The sequence below is a fragment of the Argiope bruennichi genome, chromosome 10, assembly GCF_947563725.1.
Source record: "Argiope bruennichi chromosome 10, qqArgBrue1.1, whole genome shotgun sequence".
In the NCBI taxonomy this organism is placed as follows: Eukaryota; Metazoa; Arthropoda; class Arachnida; order Araneae; family Araneidae; genus Argiope; species Argiope bruennichi.
This window is the reverse complement of record NC_079160.1, coordinates 65,069,127-65,083,985: the sequence shown is the minus strand read 5'-3', so window position 1 is coordinate 65,083,985 and position 14,859 is coordinate 65,069,127. Positions and strand designations below refer to the sequence as shown.

The window sequence follows — 14,859 nt, the reverse complement described above, 5'->3', positions numbered from 1 at the left end:
AAAAATTAAACGTGTGTCAAAACGTGATAAATACCAAACTTGTGAAAAGAGGGAATATATAAGTAGTTGTAAAAAAAGCATCTGTATATGTATCTATTGATATAGAGTAGAGTTCCTATCAAATCATTCCTATTCAAATCGTTTTCAATGTTTTTTCGAGTATTTAATCGTTTGATTTTGTTTCATTGTTGAAAAAAATAAATACTGCAGCAATTTACATGAGGAATTAGAAAATGAAATTGTTGTATAAATTCATATGGCAGTGTGAAGTTTGTAATGTATTATCAAGACGTGCAAGTTTATAATTTCATTAGAATGTCGTGGCAATTAAGCAAAATTTTCTATTGCTGAACAGATTTTGAACATCAAATGCATAAGACGATTTAAATTCAGATATAACCAGTAATCTCAGTAAACCAACTGGTGTATTAAAATTTGATTTCTTTTCCTACATTTCATTTGTGGCATTTTTTAATAGTTTTTAAATTCAGAAATATTGTATGAGGTTTTATTAATGTGCAAGCATATCTAGCCTTCGAAAAATATATCAGAAATGTCTAATTCTGACGGATCTCTACCTACAAAATAGAAAACTCTTAATAATTTATACGATGAAGAAATCCAAACTGATTAAATTCCTTTATCTTCAAATTTTTCTTTCAACTATTACAAATCATAGTTTTAGTGAAAACTTTGAAACAGTTTAGTAAATAGTTAATTTTTTATTAATTAAAAACTATTTTTCCGTATATGGAAAACAAATTTCGATCTATCCCATTGTTATCGAATAAAAATGTAGATATTTTAAATAATTTTCTTTTTCTTTTAATGCCGAGTTAATTCTGCATTGTTCTTTTATATTAATAGCCCGAGGGGGGGCATTGCTTTTAGAAGTTTTGAAAAAAAAAAAACATTTGGTACTGTCATGTAATTTTACGAGGTTCAGGGAGATTTTATATTTCCTTATTGCAATTCTCATTTTGTATATTAATGTTCTCATTTTGATCAAGGTATCCAAGTAGGTCGAAAACATAAATTTGGAGAAAAATTCGATTTTTTTTTTTTAAGTTTAAAAAAAATATGTTTCTATTTCCAGTGATATTTTTATTTTTTTTCTATGCCAATTAGAAACCAAGTTATGACAAACTAATTGGTATGCGAATGATGCTTATTTATAAGTATTTAAAAACTTGAAATGCATATTCTGAAGAACAAATGTTTTCATAATTGTGCTTTACGAGTATCGTCGTATCTCAAAAAGTGATCAAGCCATTTTAATGAAACTTATAATTACTGCTCGTTATGTTATGAAGAATGTAATGAACTATAAATTTGATATTGAATCTCTTGATGTGAATTTATGTTTAATGAAAATACTGTTGACAAAAATTCCAAAATTTCATAGATAACATAAAAGTTTTATTTTTGAATATAATTCTTAGATAATACTTAGACTCTAAGGTATGATACTCATGTAATATTATAAAGAAAAATGGAACCTGTTACAATTTTTTTTCTTCTCTAGAACAATCCCGTTTTTGTAAATAAATGCTAAAATTTACATCAAAATATGCTTTTTCTTCAAAAGCTGCATAGATATTTGAATTTCATTTTTAAGCATCATTTTATTTGTATATTAATAAAAAAAAATATCATATAAATGTTAAAATATTTGTTTTTTGAAAAATCCCCTGCGAACCTAGTTAAGTATCTTAAAAATAAGTTTAGGACCTTAAGTTAATATTTTAAAGTTTTGGATTGTAAAATTATTTTGATTATTATATTATTTTATAAAAAAAGTTTCATGGTTTTAAAAATAGATTTAAAATCGTATGGTTTTAAAAAATAGATTTAAAAATATTTTCATCGCAGGCAATAGCATGTGTTTAAACTAGTAAGTGCATATATATTTTTTAAAATCTTACTAAAGGGCAGAAATATTTAAAGCAACAAATTATCTTTAATTGTTTTTATTACTTTCGTATGCTCTCATTTTTCTTTTTATGACGATAATTTAAAAAATTATAAGATTTATACTAATAACGATATTGAATTTCCGCTGGTTTTTAAAGTTTTACCTCAAAGCCAAATCATCTTGTCTCCTTCTCATTACCAGGGAACGTTTTTAAGCAATTTGGATCATACCGGAATCTGTTTAAAGAAGCGATTAATCATTTTTATGTCAAACAAAGACTCGCGAGACCAAAATTAATTCTTTAATCATAGTCTTCTCCTGTCTCTTTTTTTACGGCACTCTCCTATGCAGTCATTTTGGTGCTGCAAAATCGAACCGTCGAAGATAATGGCACGCATTAACTTGTCACGGCCAAAGTGGCATTTTTACGATTCAGATACAAAGTATCTACGTGAAATGACGCGAAATCCCTCCACCACCCACCTCTTCCTGTTTCTAAAAAGAAGCGCCCACCCATATTATGTTTTCACTTCTAATGAACCTTAATTAGTCCATAACTACGGTTTAATTGTCGAAAGAATTTTGATGAACGTTTTGTTTTTTTGATGTTCCAGCAAGATGTTCCGGATATTCTTGAAACTCACTGTTTTTAAACGGAATTTTCCAGGCTTGTAAGGTTGCCATTATTATGACTTGTGGGCCTATTTTGCATATAAAACTTGATGCCGTTGAGTTTCAGTTAAACTACTATAGCAAGTCATTTAAAGGCATTGTTCGAGAACGACGTGATGTGGAAGCGGAATCCAAAATGCTATAAAGCATTTTACTAGTTATTAATGATATCTTTACTTCCAGATATATATATATATATATATATATAAGTATATTATGATTATCAAAAATTACATTATGAAATTTTAAAGAATCTCAACATTCCCTCATATCGAAAAAATAATTTTTGGAAATATGTGTATAATCATATTTGTGTAAATCAGTCATTCGATCAAGTTGTGTGATAGATGACATTTTTAGATGGTCTTCCCACAAAATATTAGTTTTGCATCGAATTATGAACAGATCTTTTAATTGGAATAGGTTCATTTCTTAAGCATCTATTCCATTCTCTTTATTATATTATAAAGTTTAAAACGCTGCATTGACCTGATACTTTTCCATTTACAACATTGTACATGAAAATACAGGAACTCAACATAGCTTTCGGACTTGAAAGTCGAATAAACAAATGCACGACGTCAAAAAGGTTATTAAAAAATATACGATTAAATATAAAAATTTATGGCATTTTCAAATTTAAATTGTTAAAATTAAGAATCAAAATATGTACGAATTTTTCATTGACGAATGAAATTAAAATAAACTTAATGCTTGTCTTTTCTTAAGTTAATCTTAAATCCAAAGATATTTTTAAATATCGTTATTAGTGGGGAAGAAAATGGTTTTTTAGAGCTCTTTCTAAATAGCGGTATATTGCTCTGAAGGAATAATTTTCCGATTTTTCATGGATTGACATACGCAATACGCCACAAAACATTTTATATCCTTGCCTTATGCAGTCAGAGCGAAATAATTGTTACAGTGTCAGTAGGAACTATTGGAGCTAGTTGGAGGAGTTCTATTTAAAAGTTAGAGAGTTCGTGGGCGTTTTATCTTCACTAGTGTTTGTCTTAAAAATACATACCACTATGTTACTCTGTTTGCCGTACCTGTGCGCAAAAAGAGTTGAAGATAAATTTATGCATATTTTTAGTTATTTTTAACTACGCGCGCTTTGTATCAAATGAAAGTATTTCTTTTATTTTTAATAGCAATAGCTGTTCTGGCATTATGGAAACCGAAGGGGGGGGGAAATATTAACCAGATTGATATCTTTGAGTACACTCATCCGCATATACATGATATAATGTTATAATTTTAATTTAGCCATGTTCTAAAGGTAATTAAAAAAAGTCGCAACTAGATTTGTGCGACCTTTTATTTTCCCGCAGATCACTCTGACAAGTGCTGAAACCAAAACTGTTTTCTCTGCAAAATTTCATCCTTAAAGATGTATAAGCTCAAAGTATGTTCTCACGCTCGCTTTCTGTTCTTTTATTTGGTGCTGTATGACCATGGCTTTTACAAAGAAATTTTGAGAATGAATAAAAGTTGAAATCCTTAATTAATAAAGATTTCATAAAGAATAATAAAAAAAAAATATTGCTTCTTCTTAAATTAGAGAATGTTACATATACGTACATCATTTATTTAAGATGACGTAGAAATAATTCACTTGGATTAAAGATTCAAAAAATTATCACTCAAGGCAATTAAGGGTTACTTTATGGGGGAAAAAAAAATAACAGCATCAACAAACTGTGTGGGGAAAAAAAAAAAAAAGAGTTCGAATGTATGAATGTTCGAATGAATTTGTATGAGTGCCTATGTTATATTGTATGAAAGCATTATTAGAGAGAAAGATATTTCCAATTTGCTGATTATGTAATGAAATATTTCATGTAAAATTTTTCATAAATTCTGCTGGAATAAAACATTATTTTCATGTTTTAATCATCACTTGATTTTTTTTTCTTTTTTTTGAAAATTGTTGCGATGCATTCATTATTCCATTGTGATTTTTGGGTACTTATTTATTCTTTCGACCCCGTGATAAATCGCCAATTTGGCGACTGATAACTTGGCATTAGCGATCTTGATGTCAATCTGAAAATCGCCATGTAAATCCGCGAATGCATTAATCTTGCATCTAATAATGTATGAATGGAGCTTGCCGATCTTTTCGTAATCTGAAAATCGTCAAATAAATCCAGAAGCCGTCAAAATAAAAAAAGTGCCGATTTTTATTATTTATTTTGAGATTGTGAATGCACATGTCTGTTCTGTGAAATATTTTGCATAGTCCTAACAATTTTTATTCATTTTTCAGTATGATAAAAGTCCCCAAAGAGCTCACCTTCCGCTGCAAGTCATCAGCTGATAGACCCTTTGATAATTTAAGAAATGGTTTCGGTTTCCCGCCTACCAATGTCCATGCTTCCAATGCAAGGTTGCGTTTGGATGCAAAAGTCCTCGTTTTTGTTGAGACACAATATTCACATCTGGGCCGTCAGATATCTGAAATCCTGGAAGCTTCAAGAATTAAGTATGCGTTTGTGTTTTTTTTTTTTACAGTCTCTATTAATAGTTTTAATATCTATATTTCTAAAATTATATATCAAACATGGTATAATTCCGCGGAAATGCAGATTTCGGTGTTTTTGAAAGTAATTTTATAATTTTTTAGATTGATTAGTTTTCTACTATATAATAATCCTACAACAATTTTTAATATTTCTAACATTTTTTGTATAAATTTATTTATTTATTTTATTGTTCAGTTAATCATATTTATTTTACTTCTTAGTTTTGATGTTTAAGACAATTATTTTGCGAAGTTCAGGTTTTTGTTGTTCCAAACCTATGTGATATTTGATATATATTGTTTAGATACAGGTGTATAATGTATATTGTATAGATGCAGGTGTATATTGTATAGATGCAGATTTTTTTTGTCGTTGTTGTTATCCATTCTGTTGTTGTTGTTTCTAATGGCACTTATCATATACAAGCCCACTGACTTTAGAAGTCAGTGATTTTAAGCCAAGGGTGCGTCTCTTGTTCTTTCATAGCGCCAACTAAGGCCAAGAGAATGACTTAGCTACACACATGTAACAACCCTTTTGATGGGATGGACGTCATCCATGCATTTCATTCATTCATCCACAGATCGTAATTTAGACCTGAATCAGAGAACGATCACCCCTGATCCAGTACTCCCAGTGTTATTACTTCCGACATGGAGAACTTTGTGACCACGACAGATTTATACGTGCTCCAGCCACACACACACAGTCTTTAGCCAGTGGGGTTCAAACTCACAATCCAAGGGACGCGAATCCAACACCCATTATCCATTCTATGTCATTCCTTTATTATTTGCTTTTGTACACCTCTATCAAACTATTTTTATATTCTTTGAATCAAGTGCCATTTCAGAAATTTAAAAATCACACTTTTAAGCTCCATTTTTTTTACTTCTCTTCTTGATAGCTGTGCATTTTTCAACTTAGAGTACTGTTTTATATTCTGGACGACCAATAATAATTTTTGTAATATTTGATTAGTTAAACTTTATAAGGTTGCTAAGCAAAAAAAAAAAAAAAAAAAAAAACTATACAATCCAAATAATAATAATAATAATAAATATGACAGTTATAACTATGATTCTGTCTTTCAGCTTCAGTGTGTATTATTTGAAATAAATCAAAGCAAGATTATACAGTGTGACATGCAACTGCATTTTATTTCCTTAACATTTATGCTGATTGATTGAGGGAGAGATTTCATTACAGCAGCTTGATTTTTAGTAATTGAACTATAATTTTTAATAAATGACAAGTAACTAAATATTCTTAATTGAATTATATTCTAGATAAAATTACTTACCCTTTGATATATAAATTATGATAAGGATCAATTTATAATATTATATGAAACACCATATTAAGATATAATCCACCACATTTCAAAAGTATTCAACAATTTTGATTTCTATTCTGTCTTATAACATGATTTTCTGGTTTTACCTACAGAATCATAATTTTACTACTTGCTTTTACAGGATTTCTTAAGTATCCAAGACAATAAATTGAGAGTAGAACTACTAACATATTTAAATTATTTAAATTGTTTTTGTTTCTATTATTCATATATTATTATATGAAATAAATTCAGGATATTTTATTTTTCTATAACATTTGAGGCTTTGTTCTTGCAAAATATTTTTTTCCATGTTGCTTTTGTGGATATTGCAATTTCACGTTTTATTATTTCCCTTTAATTAAAAAAAAAATTTGATGTTTTTTTAGATTTAAATTAGAAATAGCTGGTAAAAGCTTGCCTCTTCTAACAAATTTGGACAAAGGAAAGTTTGCTGTTTTAGTATTTGAAAATTTTGAGAAATACCTGCATATGAACAAATGGAATCGTGAGCTTCTGGACAAATATTGCCGTGAATATAATGTTGGAATTATTGGTTTTATGAAAGCACAAGAAGAAACTTATGTTGGAGCTCAGTTGAAAGGTATGCATTTTTAAAAATAAAATATTTTCTTTTATTAATAGTTTTAACTCATATTTATTGAGGTTATTTTTTGAAGTAACCATTTTATTGGATGGATAAATCATCTATATATTATTTGATTTACAATCATACCTTTTGTATTTGAACATTTCTATTGAAATTTCATCACTACTGCATGTACATTATCTAATTACTTTAGAAGGTAATATTAATTCAATTAATATGCATTAAAAGTATTATAAAATATTAATTTCTCATGACATGACGAAACAATTTCCTCCTTTTAACTTTGTTATTTTTTTATAATTTAATTGTGAATTTTTTTTGTGATTAAAATTTTATGTTGTAAAGTTTATATAAATTCTTTATTTCATGTCTAAAATTGTTTTGAGAAAAGTTTCCAAGAGAAAAAAAATAGTGCAATTTTACATGCTGTGCCTTATTTTATCCAGTAGTTTGTGATGTATGATAAGTTTTTTTTTTTTATTGTTCCTTTTCTAGTTTGCATGTTACTTATGCAATGTATACATTTAAGAAAGAAATGATGTTGTTTTTCTGATATAATGATAAATAAATTATGAATTTTTTATGGAATTTAACATGTTTAATAATAATTACAAAATATATTTTAGAATATACTTGATTTCATTCAAAATTGACTTCTAAATTTGTTCAGTAATTGATACAAATTTAAGTCCTGTCATAATACATTGATGAAATTCTAATTTGATTTTCACATCTTATTGAATATATATATATATATATAAAATAGCATCTTTAAATAAATTTTTCTTTTCATAATTAAGTAAATCCATAAAAATTTCTTATACAAATCATGGTTTGTAGTAATGATATTCAACAAAGCAAAAAAAAGTTGCATGCACTTTCAAAAGGGGATTTATCAACATTTATATAAACAAGCATTTATTTTTGCCTTCTGGTTTTTACTGTAGTTTCTTATTGGATGATTATGATTGCAATAATCAGATCCTGAGAAGTATAGCAAACCAGAACTCTTACCAACTCAGAAATTAAAAAATGGTTTGAATCCAAGTGATAAAAAATAATTGAATTTAAGAACACAAAATAATTGTCTTTTATTAATTCATATTTATTCAATGCAGGTTTTCCACTTTATGTTCACACAAATATGGCTGTCCGTGATTACCATCTGAATGGAGACTCAACTGTGTTACGATTGACTCGTGCTGGAGAAGTGTTTTATGGTAACATTCCAGGATCTGATTGGACTGTCTTCCAACCAAACCATTCAACCTATGAAGCTCTTGCATCAGCACGTTCACAAACTTACCACTCTTCACTGGCCAACAAAGGAATAGACCCCTTACTTACTACTGTAATTCATGTATGTCACACTAATTTTTTTTGAAAGTTTACTTCTAGCTTTTATTTGAAATTCATGTTTTGATGTATTATTACAGAAGTAAATAGAAAACTTAGTTTGGTACTGAAAAATCTTAATTTTGAATATTGTATATATGTTCTTTTCAGTGGCAAATTTAAACATTTTGCTGTCTTAGATTTTGTGCCTTAAATGGCCACTTTCTTTTTTAAATAAAGGGTCTAATTAGGTTTACATTTCAATACATTTTTAGTTTAATATACCTATTAATAATTTATTTCAGATTTTAATAGATGCAAAAATATGTCTTTTTCATGGCTTATTAAGTAGAATGTAACAATCATTTAAATAGATAATTAATATTCCAATTTACTATCAAAAAGTAGCTATATTTATTTAATAAGTATATATATATATATACCATATTTAATATTTCAATAATTCTATGTAAATGCATATTATTATATTTAAAGTTTTAGAAGTAGTGTAGTTCCAATCTTTTGCAAATTTATTTTGCAATGAGGTTAATAATATTCTTGAATTCACTTTCATGTACCCCTCTTTCCTCAGCACAAGTGGCTGTAGGTATCTGCTTCTTAGTCGGAATTCTGTCATTGGTTCCATTATTTAATTTTATTGGCTTGGTTTGTTGTCATGCATTAAACATCTCGTTCTAAATATTTTTGTTTCTATCTATGTAGTTGAAAACTAGTTATAAAGTTTTCAACCCTAGAAGGTTTCCTAATGATCTGGTAGATATCACCATATCTACCAGATCATTAGGAACCTTCTATCTATAACAAGGAATAACAAGATTTTATTCCTCGTTATAGATAGAATTATTATATTTTTTATTGAATTTCCTGCAATTTTTTCCTCATCTGGTATCAACATGTAAAAAATGCATTCATAAATTGAAAACAGTTTTAAAAAAAGGTAATATGATTGGATTAGTGGAATGCTGTGTATGATTAAACGCTCAACATCAAATTATTTCAAAGATTACTTGAAAAAACAACAACAACAACAACAACAACAAATGTTTCATACTCTTCTCCCAATCAGAAATTCTTAATTGGAATAAATTTTTTATTATGTGTGTGTGCATACTTGTTAAAGAAATATATTATAAGGATTATGAAAACTATCATGAAATGAGTATCTAATATAAAGTGAATTTGAAATTCAATCAGAAGGCTAATTTTTGTCTGAAAATATTCAGGTGATACATATTTTTTATTCGTTTTTTTACAACAGAACTGAGGATTATATATGAATCTTCTACATGTATATGCAAATAAAAAATTGCTTTTCATATATAACTTGCTCTCTTCCCTTTCAAAGACCATAGACGTACTCAAACACAAAATAATATTTTGTTTAGTTTGTAAATTGAAAAACCAATTTTTCATGTATAAGTTTTCTTCCTTCAATATTTCTTTTAATGAGGCATTTATATTTCTTGAAAAACATCAGTACCCCTTACATATTTTTTAAAAATGTCCTTTATTCACTTTAATATTTGCATTTAGTACTTATAAGCCTTGTTTTCTATTTTTGTTAATGCTTTGAAACAGACTTATATCATTGCTCTTGCAGTTTGCTTTCATTTTAAAAACCATTATTGTTTTGTTTTGTTTCAGAAATTTTGTAGTTTTACCTATTCATTTTTACATTATTATTATATTTTATCAGTTTTACTCCCTTTTGAATGCTTTTTATTCTTGTAAATGGGTCTTATTTTAACTGTTGTTAGTTAAAATCTTTAGTTAGATATTTGAAATCAAGCTTTAAAAATGACATTAAATTGCTCATTTATATTTATTATGTAAATATATGATTTTTTTGCATCATGGGATTAATTTTTGTATTCCTTAATGTTTTTTTAAAATTATTTTCAGGATCATGGTAATTATGATGGTATCTCCAGAGTTCTCTTTGGTAATGGCTTTCAACTCTGGATTCATCGGCTGCTATTTTTAGATGCTATCTCATTCCTTTCTCATGGGAAGTTGAGTCTTCCTCTCCAAAGGTTTATATTGATAGATATTGATGATATATTTGTGGGTGAAAAATCAACAAGAATGAAACCTGCTGATGTTATGGTAAAGGAATTAAAACTGATTTTGTTTTTATTGTTTAAGCAGCAAATTATTTTTCTTTGTTATATATATATATATATATAAATAAATAATATAAATTTCTGTTCATTCATGCTTGTGTGAGCTATTCTTTTTGATGAAAGTTTCTTATATTTGAAATAATTAATTTGATATATATTTGCAGAAAATGAAAAATGAAGAGTTAAAATGTTTTGTTTTCATTATATTTTTTGATGTAATTATCTCAATATTAATAGAAAGGGGGGGGATCTTAATTATTGAAAGTATCTTCTAGTGTTTTAATTATTTACAGTGTTTTCTGATGCAATTCTGTCTTAATGTATCACATAATAGTTAGGCATTGCAATGTAAGAAATTTAAAATATTAATTTTGACCCTAAGATTTATAAGAAATATATAAATGAGGCTCATGTAATACAAATCATAATTACTGACATGATGGTTAAAATATTAAATTATACATAAAATGCTTAGATAACTGTCTTAAATTTGCATCACATCAGCAAAAACAGTGATTTTGGAATTTTGTTTTTAAAATCAAGATCAATATTGCCTTATAAATCTGAATAGTTATTTTGTAATATTATATTCTGGTGATAAGAGGAAAACAAACTTAATTTTATTACATACATATCTGCTTTCAGAACTACTTAGAATGGAGAAATTTCTTTTATGATACATTATATTTGAAAATGAAAAGAAAAACGAAAGAAATTTGTAGGATAATAACACATTCCTGGTATTTTCATCTAGTATGGAAAAAATAAATTTTTCCAATAATTCCTTGATAAAATTCTTATTGATGTTATTAGGGCTTATTTCTCATTGGTGTTAGGAATATATTTGATTTGTTGTTTATTGGTATGTGTTTCAACTGAGATTCATTTAAAAGATTCAATCATTTAAAAAAAATCACTGTTGAAGTCATTATTACAGTGATGTGATTTTGTACATGGTAAATGACAAATCAAATAATTTCTGTAAAAAAAAATAAAAAAATAATGACATGTTTAAAATATTTTTGGTAAATATGAATGCAGTTAAGTTACCTTTTAGCAGTTCAGTTTATATCAGTCCTGTGTCCAGTTACTGAAGATAATAAAATAACAGTGCATTGCATTATTGCTTACTTCTGGCTGCTGTAATAATTTTAAAGAATATAATGAAAAACACTATTTTGTATTCTAGATATATAATACATATATGTATGAGTAAAAATTTCAGTCTGTCCACTTATTTAAAATTCAATTTATCTATGTTTTACAATTTATTTTTTTATTAATTGTGTTCAATTTTCCATTTAATTTTTTTAATTGTGTGGTATTCTGGCCTTCCCTTCTTTCTGAGGGTCCAATTTCTGTAATTTTAGCTGCCCAGCTTGAAGCTGCCATATTGCTTAAAAATCACATGCTTTAAACAAATGCTTGCTTTGCTATATATTGGTAAATTCTCTTTCTCAAAATTATTTAAGCTTCAAATACTTTTGTGAGGTTTTAAGTTTTTTCTGCTTTGGTTTGGTAAGAGTGTCACTCAAATATTGGGAATAATTTGATACAAACTTTTAAAAGTTGCTAAGAAATTGAATTGATATCTTTGATATTGTATTGAATTGAAATTGATTTTAATGACAATCATCTGTTTATATCCTGAAGCTACATTATATATCATCATTTCGCTCTGCACTAAACTATAATGCATGAGGCCACAACATTTTCATGCTATTTCTCTTTTCAGCACTGCTTTCTGAGCACATCTCTAACTCGAGTACCCAAAAGAATTTCCCCCTTACGTTGCTTTAAGCCCTTGGTCTTTCTTTTACTATTCAATGCTCCACGTCAGCATAGTTCTTGTATTATCATTGGCATCATTCTATGTCCAAACAATATCTAGTGCCATTAATTTTAAATTTTTGTGAAAATAGCTTTGACAGAAGTTTTATTATACAATTCAAATTGAATTTGAAATTATATTTGGAGAATCTTTCTAAAACAAGTATGGAAGGTATTTAATTTTAATTTTTATTATTTATTAAGTTTCCAAGCTTGAGTTGTAAAGAATGACTGTAAATACTGTAGTATTATATTGAGTTTACTGCATACATTTAAGGCTTTTCATTTTTATGTATTTTTCTGAATGAATAGTAGATTTTTCTAATTCACTCAACTCTTCAACTTTCCTTCAATATTACTTGTTATAATTCCAAGGTATTAAAAATAATGAGTATCTTTGATTTTATTTATTTTTTTTAAATGAATTGTTGCTTTTGTTATTTATTTCTATCCCTTTTGTTTTTCTCATATATTTTCAAACTCACCTGTTTGACAATATTCTCTAGTCTGTTTGCCTACATAATGGCAAAATTTGAAAACAATATCTTCAGCAAAATCCAGTGCAAAATGGAAATATCAGCATATTTCTATTTTTTGATATTTTAATATTTTCTCATTACCCAGGTTTAATGTAATTTTTTAAAGCATTTCACAGAACATCTGCTACCATGTACTATAACTTGCATATGATATGGATTGATTGATATGGATTTTTAATAATCTGAATCTATCTGCTATGCATTTAAAAATCTAAATAAATCATAGTTTGTATAAGTGGTAGTAAGAAAACTTCCACTTATACTTTGAACTTCTTGTTCAAAACTTTAAAGCTATATTTAGGTAACTATGCAATATGATAATAATTTTGATTTTTTTTTATTCCATACTTTTTAAATGCAAATTTTATAACATTTCATTCATTAATCACAACTTTTATGTATTGTTGCATTTCAGCAAAATATGTAACTTTTAATAGTTTTTGTATTACATTTTTATTTACCAAATGAAAGCAACAGAATTGAAGTTTTGATATTTTATCTGATATGGTATTTCTTTAAAAAATGCTTTATTTCCTTTAGGCTTTGTTGAATGCTCAAGCTAGAATCAAAAGAACTGTTCCTGGTTTTCGGTTTAATCTTGGATTTTCAGGAAAATTTTATCATAAAGGAACATCTGAGGAGAATACAGGAGATGATATGCTAATAGGTAAATATTTGAATTTCAGATAACTGACATAACAATGTTACCAGTCAGCTGAATTTCTAAATGATTATGGATTCATTTGAAGAATGAGTTTAAATAAATAATTAATGCAAAATTATTTACTTCTAAGTGCATATGGAAGTATTGATACAATAATATTCATATGTCAGTGTGGTGTACTAATTTTGAATTAGTAAAATTGTGGAGTAAGATTATACTCTTTTTGATTAACCATAATTGAAATTTTGAATTTTGTATCAAAATAGCTTCCATGTAGCTTCTAAACAGAACATTAATTTTGCTATACAAATGTCAGACAAATATTAGTAAATATATTGCAACACATAAGATTTACTTTTTCTTGTCAGTATAATTGCATAATAAACATCTGCAAATATTATGTAGTTAACATGTTGATGGATAGTACAACCTTGATGGCTGTGCCTCCCGAGACACTACTAAATTTCATACGTTGCCTATAGGCATAGCGTCACAATGCCTAATTATAAAATTATGCGACATGACGGAACAGATTAAACTATTTATGTCACAAGGCATTCTGCTGTTATTTTCGTGAGCTGGATGCCTGAGGGCGTACTGTCCATTAATGTGTTGAAATTGAATCTCCGTGCCTAGATTGCTAAGATGAACTGTTTGTCCCTTTCCCAGTATGAGAAGCATATAGTAAAATACTGGAGACTTTTGATATATAATTTATAATGATATCAAAAAGGTGCATGTGCAAAACTCATAGTATTCGATATTCAATGATAGTATTCAGTTTGCATGGTTTTGAATCTGTCTATAAATATGGTCATTAAAATTATTTACTCCTGCACCCAAAGTATTTTAAATATTTAAAAAAAAAAATTGAATTTATCTCCCACCCACCCATTTTTTTTATAAACTTCGTATAAGTTTATACAGTAATAGAATATAGTAATAATCAAATAGAAGCTTAAGAAAATTAATTATACTATGTTTCATATATTTTTTAATAGTTAATATTTTGTAAATGGGGATATTTCATAAATGTTTCTGAACAGCATTTAGATACTCAGATATTTGCTAAATATAAACTAAACTATTGCAATATATTCTGTATTGTGAAAAAATATTTACCTGTAATTTATTCATTGTTATTGCATTTTTCAATTAATAGAACATGCTGATGAATTCTGGTGGTTTTGCCATATGTGGAGTCATAGTCAGCCTCATCTTTTTGAAAATATAACTGCTTTAGAAATGGAAATGAAATTAAATAGAGAGTTTGCAAAAGTATGTAT

General features: G+C 27.3%; 1 protein-coding gene across 2 annotated transcripts in view; it reads left to right on the top strand.

Annotated features, from left to right (window-relative positions):
* The window catches only part of LOC129988090 (bifunctional heparan sulfate N-deacetylase/N-sulfotransferase-like), a 133,627-nt gene that overhangs the window by 100,566 nt on the left and 18,202 nt on the right, over positions 1 to 14,859 (top strand). For both annotated transcript variants that reach the window (XM_056096215.1, XM_056096214.1), the window contains 6 exons: positions 4,860 to 5,075; positions 6,841 to 7,055; positions 8,180 to 8,421; positions 10,320 to 10,523; positions 13,450 to 13,576; positions 14,736 to 14,851. In XM_056096215.1, coding sequence (XP_055952190.1) covers positions 4,860 to 5,075; positions 6,841 to 7,055; positions 8,180 to 8,421; positions 10,320 to 10,523; positions 13,450 to 13,576; positions 14,736 to 14,851 — 1,120 coding nt within the window. The remainder of the gene's footprint in view (positions 1 to 4,859; positions 5,076 to 6,840; positions 7,056 to 8,179; positions 8,422 to 10,319; positions 10,524 to 13,449; positions 13,577 to 14,735; positions 14,852 to 14,859) is intronic.